General features: G+C 52.2%; 1 gene segment (V, D, J or C); it reads right to left on the bottom strand.

The window, feature by feature from the left end:
* Positions 1-3,675: 3,675 nt before the first annotated feature.
* LOC140697486 (T cell receptor beta constant 1-like) lies at positions 3,676-9,260 on the bottom strand. The segment is given in 6 exon segments: positions 3,676-3,895; positions 4,179-4,285; positions 4,443-4,460; positions 4,910-5,302; positions 8,355-8,442; positions 9,252-9,260. Coding segments are annotated over 6 exon segments (636 nt in total).

Below are 9,260 nucleotides of genomic sequence, written 5' to 3' on the forward strand. Positions count from 1 at the left end.
TCTAAAATCCATCCCCCCGCCCCATTGTTCTTTCCCTTGCTCTTTCATAATCACTTAGTTAAGAGAGGAAAAGTCTTTGTCTCTTGGATGGTCTCAACATTCTCTACCGCCCACCCTCATCTCCATCACCCAACTTTATGTAGCCTGGCCATGAGCTGTGCAGTAGGAAAGGTTGCAGGTCTTTAATGGATATTGATGATCATTGAAACATTCTTCTTCCAGGCAAGTGACAGTGACTGGAGCAGCCCTTCCCCACAGGAGTCCCATTCTCTCACTAGGACTTCACCCAACATGACCACCTGAATGCTTCCTTTCCCCTCCTAATTTCCAAATAAGTCTCTAAAGGTCACAGGGTTGAGGTTCCTCTCCTGGAGGACTACTCATGAATCCAGCTGTGCCCCTTGGAATGGCGAGAGTTTGGGGGACCACAGCATCCTTTTAGAGATGCCTGGCTTCTACGTCTCTTCAATCAGTAAGCATGCTTTGCCCCTTGCACTGTTTGTTGCTTGCGGAGTTTGCCCCTCAGCTTCATTCTGCCCACAGATTTCCTTAATGGGATGAATGTTAGATTAACCTTGCGATTGGGATAGGTCAACAGGCCCAGGCCAATGAGGAATCGCTTTAGTGCTTCCCATTCCATGAATGACTCTGGTCTCAGAAACTCCCTCTGAGCACCTTTAACTCGAGTGGCCATGTGTCCTGGTTTGTCAGGACAATCCTGGTTTACTCTTCCTGTCCCAGTATCTTATCTTTCACCCTCAATAGTATCCCCATTCAAATAATAAACAGTATGATTGCCCTCTAGCTAACCCATCTTTGCTTAGTTTCACCTGAGGAAGAATGGATGGGATGGCCAGAATCAGCCCAGAAGGATCTATTTAGATTCTAGAGAAAGAGGAAGAGGCAAAAGCGACTAAATTCCTAGTGCTTGTGAGTTGAAAGTTGGGGGCAGTGTTATCTGAAAGAAATAAAGCAAATGCTGTAAAGATGTGGAAGAGAGGCCCTCCCTAGGTCAGCGAAGATGTCGGGTGGGGACCAAATGGAGTGTCCCTATCTCTGATAATTATGTTTTTACGAGTGAGAGGGACATGCACCGAGTCATCCATCCTCCAGAGGATGTTTGTTCCTTTGTTCCCCACCTTGACAACCCCCAGGTGCCCACCAACAACTCCTCCCACATCAACCCACCTGCCAGTGGCTCTGCTTTTAGCACCCCAAAAATGAGAGCCCCCAAGCCCTCAGACCCTCCTCTCCCCACCTCCACCCCATCTTTGCCCTATATCTGTTTAGTTTTCTCCTCACAGCTCCACTTGCACAAACTCCTGTCTCCAGTACATCCCCTGCTCTGACCCACTCCTGGCCCACGTGACACCCTGTTCTCCTGAGGCATTTATTTGTCCCTTTGGCTGCTCATCTCCTTGTCTCAACCTTAGGAATCACCACGCATGTCTAAAGAACAGGAGGCATTGCTTCTGTGCGTGCTAGTCCAGAGTCTAAACTCTGTCTCCTTTGTTTTGGGACTTTTAAAGCCATTACCAAAACAAACAGTAGCAACAGCAAATAAAAAAACTGTCTGTGGTTTGAGAAATCTACAGGTACTTAAGACTGATGGGAAGTTATAGGCGTGTGATGAGTTTACCAGGCTCCCCATGGTCCTGGACCATGTTCTTTCCTGTGTGAATTGGGTCCAGAGAACTCATCTCCAGTTCCTGGATTCACAGTGTAGGGGGATGTATGGTGTCCCTGAAATTCATGCCCACCTCAGAATGTGATGCAATTTGGAAGTAAGATCTTTACAGATGTAATTTGTTAAGGATCCCAGGATGTCTTTTCCCAGATTTTAGTGGGAAGATTTTGAGTTTTTCACTGTTGAGCACACAGCCTAAATGTCCATCAACAGATGACTGGATAAAGAAGATGTGGTATATTTATACAATGGAGTACTATTCGGCCATAAAAATGACAACATAACACCATTTGCAGCAACACGGATGTCCCTGGAGAATGTCATTCTAAGTGAGGCCAGAAAGAGAAAGAAAAATACCATATGAAATAGCTCATATGTGGAATCTAAAAATAAAAAAAAACAACATAAATACAAAACAGAAACAGACTCATAGACATAGAATACAAACTTGTAGTTACCAAGGGGGAGTGGGGTGGGAAGGGGCAAACTGGGAGTTCAAAATTTGTAGATACTGACAGGCATATGTAGAATAGATAAACAAGATGATACTGTATAGCACAGGGAAATATATACAAGATCTTGTGGTAGCTCACAGCGAAAAAAAAATGTGACAATGAATATATGTATGTTTACGTATATCTGAAAAATTGTTCTCTACACTGGAATTTGACATAACATTGTAAAATGACTATAACAATAAAAAAAAGGTAAAAAAAAAGAATCTCAGCATGAAATCCTGAATTTAGGGTGTGTCCTAAATCCAATGACTTGTGTCTTAATAAGAGAAAGGAGATGGAAATTTACACAAAGAGACATGGGGAAGGAGACGTGAAGACAGAGGCGAAAGGTTAAGGTGATGCTGCCACGAGCCAAGGAAGCCAGGAGCCATCAGACATGGGGAGAAGCAAAGGAGTCTCCCCTAGAGCTTTGGAAGGAATCGTGGCCCTGTCAAGACCTTGATTGTGGCTTTGGCCCCCCAGAACTGGGAGAGAATACATTTCTATTGTTTTAAGCCATCAAGTGTGGTTCTGTGATACAGCAGTGCGAAGGAACAAATACACTCAGGAATCAGGGCGTCCTCAGTCTGCTGCTGCAGGTCCTGCCCCAGAGTTTGGGAGCTGCTATTCTAGGGTCACCCAGTGACTTTGTGAGCAATCACACCCTCTTGGTTACCATTGGGAAAAGCTTCCCGAATCACCGTCTTCAGAAGAATGTGCCAATGTAATTTCATAACCTACTGGTCTTTTGATCTATGATCTGTGGTTTCTTCCTCTATAAAGTAGAGAGAAAAGTATCTGCTCCTGAAGTCATTGTGGGGATTGGCTGGGACAACATATGTGCCAGAGCCCAGCCCGAAGCCTGGAACAAAGCAGGCTATAGTAAGAACTCTATCTGACCCAACCTCTCCCAGATTTCAGAACTCCTGTCTCACCCCTGACATTCGGCCTCAACTAACTTACCCCAGGGCCTCTGTCACTGGTCTGTCTTCTGTGCCCTGACTGCTTTCCTCCTCTCCCCGGGTGCAGTGTTCCACCACAGTGATCATAACCTGCAGGTAGTGTGTACCCCAGTAAGAGAACTGTCTTTACCCACGTGGCTGCATGCAGCATGCTACCTGTGATGGCCTGGTCTCCATCCCATCAAGTGAAGGAGCCCGTTGGCAGGGCTACTCAGGTGCGGCACCCCAGCCCCCACCGGCCCCTGCTCCCTTTCTCCATTCCTCGCCAGGACCTGACCTCATGTCCCTGCCTCAGTTTTTCAGTATTTTCAACTCTGTGCCTTCTTTAGGAGTCTAACCTAGACGTGCAGAGTAGAACTAAATCTTATGCCCAAAATTCTGAAATAAGAGAAGATGGAAGTCCATCCTCCATCAGGAGGAAAGAAGGAAGTAGGACTGGTCGGGGAGGAGGGTTAGTCACGTTCCCCAAATCAGAAGGTAGATCAGCAAACCCCACTGACACCACTGAGACACAGCCAGGCCCGCCGGGGCACTTTTATTGGTTTAGTCTATTTCAGAGTCTGTGTTGAGCTCACTTTGCAGGGAGGCTGAGAGACGGGACAACATCCCTGCAGGAAGGAGATAAGGAGTGGAGAGAGAGAAACTCTAAGAACACTGACTGGATACATGTGAAAGAGAATCCAGCGCGAGGATAAAGAACAACTCAGGGTGCATTTTTGGAGCTGGTCTCAGGAATCCTTTTTCTTAACCTGAGGAAGAGAGGACACTGTCAGGGTGGCAGGCTCCACGGAACAGCAGGAGGCGGTCAGAGGAGGCTGACTCTGGGGCCTGATTTTGGGCCGGGCTGGTTGACTTTTCCCATCCTCTAAAGCTACATTCTGTAATAATCCCAGGACTTTCTCCACAGACTGGCAGTCCCATTATAATTCCACTGAGATGCTGGGATATCAATCCGAGATTCCCTTCAGTTCCTGTGCATGGTGTTCCACCCTCTCCCTTCACTCATCTGCCGCATCCTGCCGTCCCCCTTACCATGGCCATGAGCACGAGGGCGCTGACCAGCACAGCGTACAGGGTGGCCTTCCCCAGCAGGATCTCATAGAGGAGGGTGGCAGACAGGACCCCTTGCTGATAGGACACTGTGGGCAGGAAGGGAGAATAGGTAGGTACCTGTGAGCAGGTGTCTCTGGTCTCTTCTCCACCTGCTCCCCCCACCCAGGTCCCTGGGATCAGCATTCTCTGGTTCCAGATCAAAGACCATGGCAGATGGAGACAAAGACGGAGAGGGCCACTTACCCGAGGTGAAGCCACAGTCTGAAAGAGAAAAGTGAGGGAAATGGGTGAGAGCCTCCATCTTCTAAGGTGGTTTCAAAATTAAGACAGCCCTGTAGTGAGCACAGGCTCCCAGACTCAGAGCAGCCTCCTGTCAGAGTCCTAGCTCTGTCTTCTGTCTGTTGTGCGAATGTAGCCACAGCATCCTTGAAATTCATGCAGCAGGGCAGCACTGAAGGGGGTTAGGGCCCAGCACTGAGGCCCTGAGCTGTGCAGGACACTGGTGGCGGGGACCCATCCCCACAGCGCTGGGCTGAGGATCTGGGGGACGAATTAGCCCGAGGGGCCCTGTGCACCCTCATGGTGGCCTCTGGTCATCCCACCCCCATCCCTTATTCCTGAATCTCGTTTTTCTGGGCTTCTGCCTGGATCTCTGCCTTTCTCTGGTCTGACTCCGTCCATGCCGAACCCTCCCCGACCCACCCGCTCACCTGCTCGGCCCCAGGCCTCGGCACTGACGTTCTGGGAGACGGGCATGGGCCAGTCCTCCTTCCACTGGTCCTGGTCCTGGTCCGTGAGCCCGTGGAAGTGGACTTGGCAGCGGAAGTGGTTGCGGGGGTTGTGCCAGAAGGTAGCGGAGACCCTCAGCCGGCTGCTCAGACAGTAGGTGGAGTCGTTGCGGCTGGGGTCCTCCCTGTAGGGCCGCGGGTCCGTGCTGACCCCGCTCTGGACCTCCTTCCCGTTCACCCACCAGCTCAGCTCCACGTGGTCGGGGTAGAAGCCCGTGGCCAGGCACACGAGCGTGGCCTTCTGGGTCCGGGAGATCTCTGCTTCCGATGGCTCGAACACAGCCACCTTGGGTGGTTTGACCTGGCTCAGGTCCTCTGCAGGGGAAAGGGGTTGGGAGCAGGGCTGCTCTGAGAGCTGGCTGGGCTTGGAAGGGGCCGTGTGTGTGTGTGTGTGTGTGTGTCTGTGTGTGTATGTGAGTGTGTGTGTATGTGTGTGTGTGTGTCTGTGTGATGAGACGGCAGGGCAGGAGGTCATCACAGAGCACAATTATATAGTGGTAGGTCCTGCCTGTTTGGGGGGGCACCTCCCCATTCCTCTGGGATTGACCTCCCTCTGCCTGCCTGTCCTTTGCATTCCCCCTGTGACAGGCCTGTCTACCATGTCTCCATCCCCCCAGGGGGCATTCCAAAGGGCACTGCCCAAAGTTCTGAGTATGTCTCTTCAGTGGCCTGTTTTGATTTCTTACCCAACAAGAAAAGCTCCCCTGTCTACGTCTCACCGTGATGTGTGGTAGCTACTTTCGCAGATCACTGGGTTGGAATCACAATAACAGAATTCGAATCTTAGAACTGACCTTGCCCACCAGTGTGACTGCAGACCGTCTCTTAATTTCTCTGCATCATTTCTCCTACTTGTGAAGGGAGAGTCACAACACTGAGTGTCTGGAGTGGGTGGGGGATTAAAGGATGGAGTCAGGACTCAGCCCTCAGCTGGGCTACTTGCTTATGAATCTGAGGGGCTGCGGCGTGAAGGGGAGTTGGGGAGAAGGGGCTCATTAGGGGGCTGGGACTTTCTTCAGGTGACAATATTCAGGTGGCATATTGCTGTGCACTCATGTGAGGATGTGCTCCTGTCCTCAGGAGAAAGGGTTTTTTCCTGCCCGTTTGGTGCATCAGGAGGGGACCCAGCCACTCCTCTGCCTGCAGGTACCCCTGGGTCTCCTCAGCTGGGACAGAGGGCCGTCTCCCCGTGATTCAGATTCAGCACTCTTCAACCTTCTTTGCCCCCTTTCCTTCCAATTACTCTACTTCTCCCTACCAGCAAGCTTCCTAAATATGCATCTGAAATCATCAGAGCCACTGCTGCTTCCAGTTGTCATTACGCATTGTCAGTGCTTAGCCTCTCCTCCGTGGCGTCTTCCAGGGCCCAGCTGAAGGCTTTCCTGTTACTGCTGCTTGGCCCCTTCACTTAGCTGGCTCATTTCTTCCGGGCTAATTCTACACTCATTCTATCCTGCCCTTTATATTGATATTTCTGTTGGTTTCCGAGCAATTCTGTTAAAGGAAGACATCTCATTCTTAAGAGTTCTAGTTTAGCCTGGAGGAGGAGAAAATGTTCTTCTAACCGACACTTCACAGGTCTATGCATGAGACCTAATGCAGGGCTGGCTTCATGGTTATATGACCTGTGCATGCATGCACACGACACATACACACAGATTCCCTCGTCCAAGACACGAGATCATTAACGGGTCAGGGCTTGGGACCCAGGTTTATCTGGTTCTAAAGTCTCTGTCTTTCTCCACTCTGGCTGATCCCAGGAACGCGGCTTTTCCTCTGGGAACACCCCAGCTGAGCCCCATTGGCTTCATCTTAATGAGTCGAACTACAGACAGCGCTTGGTCAAATAATCCAGGGAAATACCCAGTAGTGCGGGTTTCTTCCCCTCAGTGCTCTCATCACCCGGTGACTTTAAGGTCCCTTTTCCAGCACTAGGACCTAAGATGCTGCTGGGAATTTTTCTCACCTCACAAGCAAAGTATCTGCATTTTAATGGATGCCCTGCCCCCTCTAGCTGTTCAACCTCCAACACCTAATGTGAGGAGGGAGAGTTCAAGCAGGGCGAGGCGGGTAGGGGGACATATCTCCAGGAGTAAATCCACCCCAGTGGCCCAGGTTTGCATCCAGCCTCTCTGTGCTGTACGCACAGCCTGGCCCTTGGAGGTCTGGGGCTTAGGAGGAGAGGAAGAGGTTTAAAGCTTAAATTTAAATCCAAACTTCTAAACAGTAAATCAACAAACCCCGCTTGTTTGGAGTCATTTCCTGATTCGTGTTTCTCTCCCTATTTCACCTCTCTTTTCCACCCTTGTTTGTCATCCTTTCTGTCCTCTGTTCAGTGGAACCTCCATCTACACCTCCCAGGAGCCCGCTCTGCCCTGGGCTCACCATCCTGTGCTCACTCCAGCCTTTTCCTGCTCCTCCAGCTCATCTTCCCCTTGGTAGCAGCTTCCCTGCTCCTACCCTTCCCCCAGCCCAGGACTGCCCTCCCCAGGCTTTTTCTCCAGTCAAGCAGCTCTCAGACTCCCAATAAATCCTTTTTCTCCACCCCTCACTCTGCCCCTAAAACCCTCACAAAAAAGAGACCAAATCCCCGCTGCCCTCTGTGCAAGTTCCCAGACGTGAGCACCACATCCAGTACCCGCTCCCTTGCAGAGCTGACCCGCAGATGGACAAGTGGCCGCGCGCCCCACCTCCAGCCCACCGCCTTCTCCATGGACGCAAGGGTCTGGGCTGGAAGGCACAGAGACTTCCACATCTTACCTAAGACCGTGAGCCTGGTGCCTGGGCCGAAATGCTGCTCATAGGAGCACAGAGGAGGAGCCCCGCACGCAAACCCCCGCAGCGCCCAGCCGCCCCTCTGCTGGGTCCCAGCGCCGGGCTCCAGCGCAGGGAGGGGACCGGGTGCGGGGCCCGGCCGCCCTGCGCCCGCCGCCTTCCGTCCCGCCCCGCCGCCGGCTGCCGGCCCCGAAGGTCAGGGCGGCTGCTGGAAGCACAGCCCCGGGCTCCCCACAGAGGCCGTGCCCGCCCGCCCGCGCTCACCTAGCACCAGGAGCCGCGTGCCCGGCCCGAAGTACTGGGTCTCTTGTTCACAGCCCCCCAACCCCGCGCAAAAACCCACAGGGCATCCCTCAGGGTCCCTGGCGTCTGGGCTCACCTAGCACAGACAACCTGGTTCCCCCGCCGAAAAACAGTGTCTGCTCACAGCCCCGAGGCGCGGGACAAAAACCCAGCGCTGTCCTCTCCTGACGCCCCTGATTCAGCCCTGGCCCAGCCAACACTGAGCACAGCCTCAAATGGAGCTGGGAGCTGCCCACCTCTCTCCATCCCGCTCCAGGGAGCACTCTGGGACCCCAGCTGCCCTCCTTACCCAGCACAGTCAGCTTGGAACCTTCCCCGAAGTACAGCTGTCCGGTGTTCACACAGCCCTGGGGACTAAGGCACAAACTTGGCCTTCCCTGAGTGCAGCCCGGAAGGGTTCAAAGTCCACTCCCTGAAAGCTAGCGTTCAGGGGATCCTCAGGGTTGGGCACCCATCCTCCCTCCACCTGGAGCAACTCTCTTACCTAGCACAGTGAGCTGAGTCCCTGCTCCGAAGTACTGCTCATTATAGGAGCACAGTGAGAAGGGGCTGACAGGATTCCTCCCCCTTCCCACCTCCCTTGGCACAGACTGAGGGCCACCTTCCCTCCGCTCTCTGGCTTCTCTCTTCCCACCTGTCTCCAGAACTAGCTGGACACAGTCATCTGGACCCTGCTTGAGGTCATCCCTAATTTATAGAGAACCACCTTGGCTTGGAGGCAATACAGTGGCTGTGAAATCTGCAGGGGTATTGGTGGTGGAGGTTGGAGCTGGGAAGTGTGCCGGGCTAGACCCTGCCTCTTACTGGTTATGTGACCTGTAAGCTCTCTGGCCTTAGTTTCTCCACCTGAACAATGGAGTAGTATCTTTCCCTTAGGGTTATTGTGAGTGCTTAACAAATAACGCATCTGCAAGTACTTTGTCAAAGGGCAAGTTTTATGAAAAGCACTGAATGATGATCCCTTTGATTTTGAGGGATCTTTGAGGCCTTGATTCTTCACTTTCCTGGAAGCTGTGTGTGGAGCAAGGAGAGGCAGAACTGTTTGCTGAGCCCAGGTCCCTGCAAGCTCATGTCCAGAGCCAGCTCCAGGGACCTCTCCCAGCTACTCTCCCCATGCAGGAGCCCTCCCTGGGCTGGGTGGAGCTATTTTCTGAGGCAGGGCTTTTTGTAAAAGGCCCTTCTCTACCTGAATCAT

Source organism: Vicugna pacos, chromosome 7 (assembly GCF_048564905.1).
Source record: "Vicugna pacos chromosome 7, VicPac4, whole genome shotgun sequence".
Lineage (NCBI taxonomy): Eukaryota > Metazoa > Chordata > Mammalia > Artiodactyla > Camelidae > Vicugna > Vicugna pacos.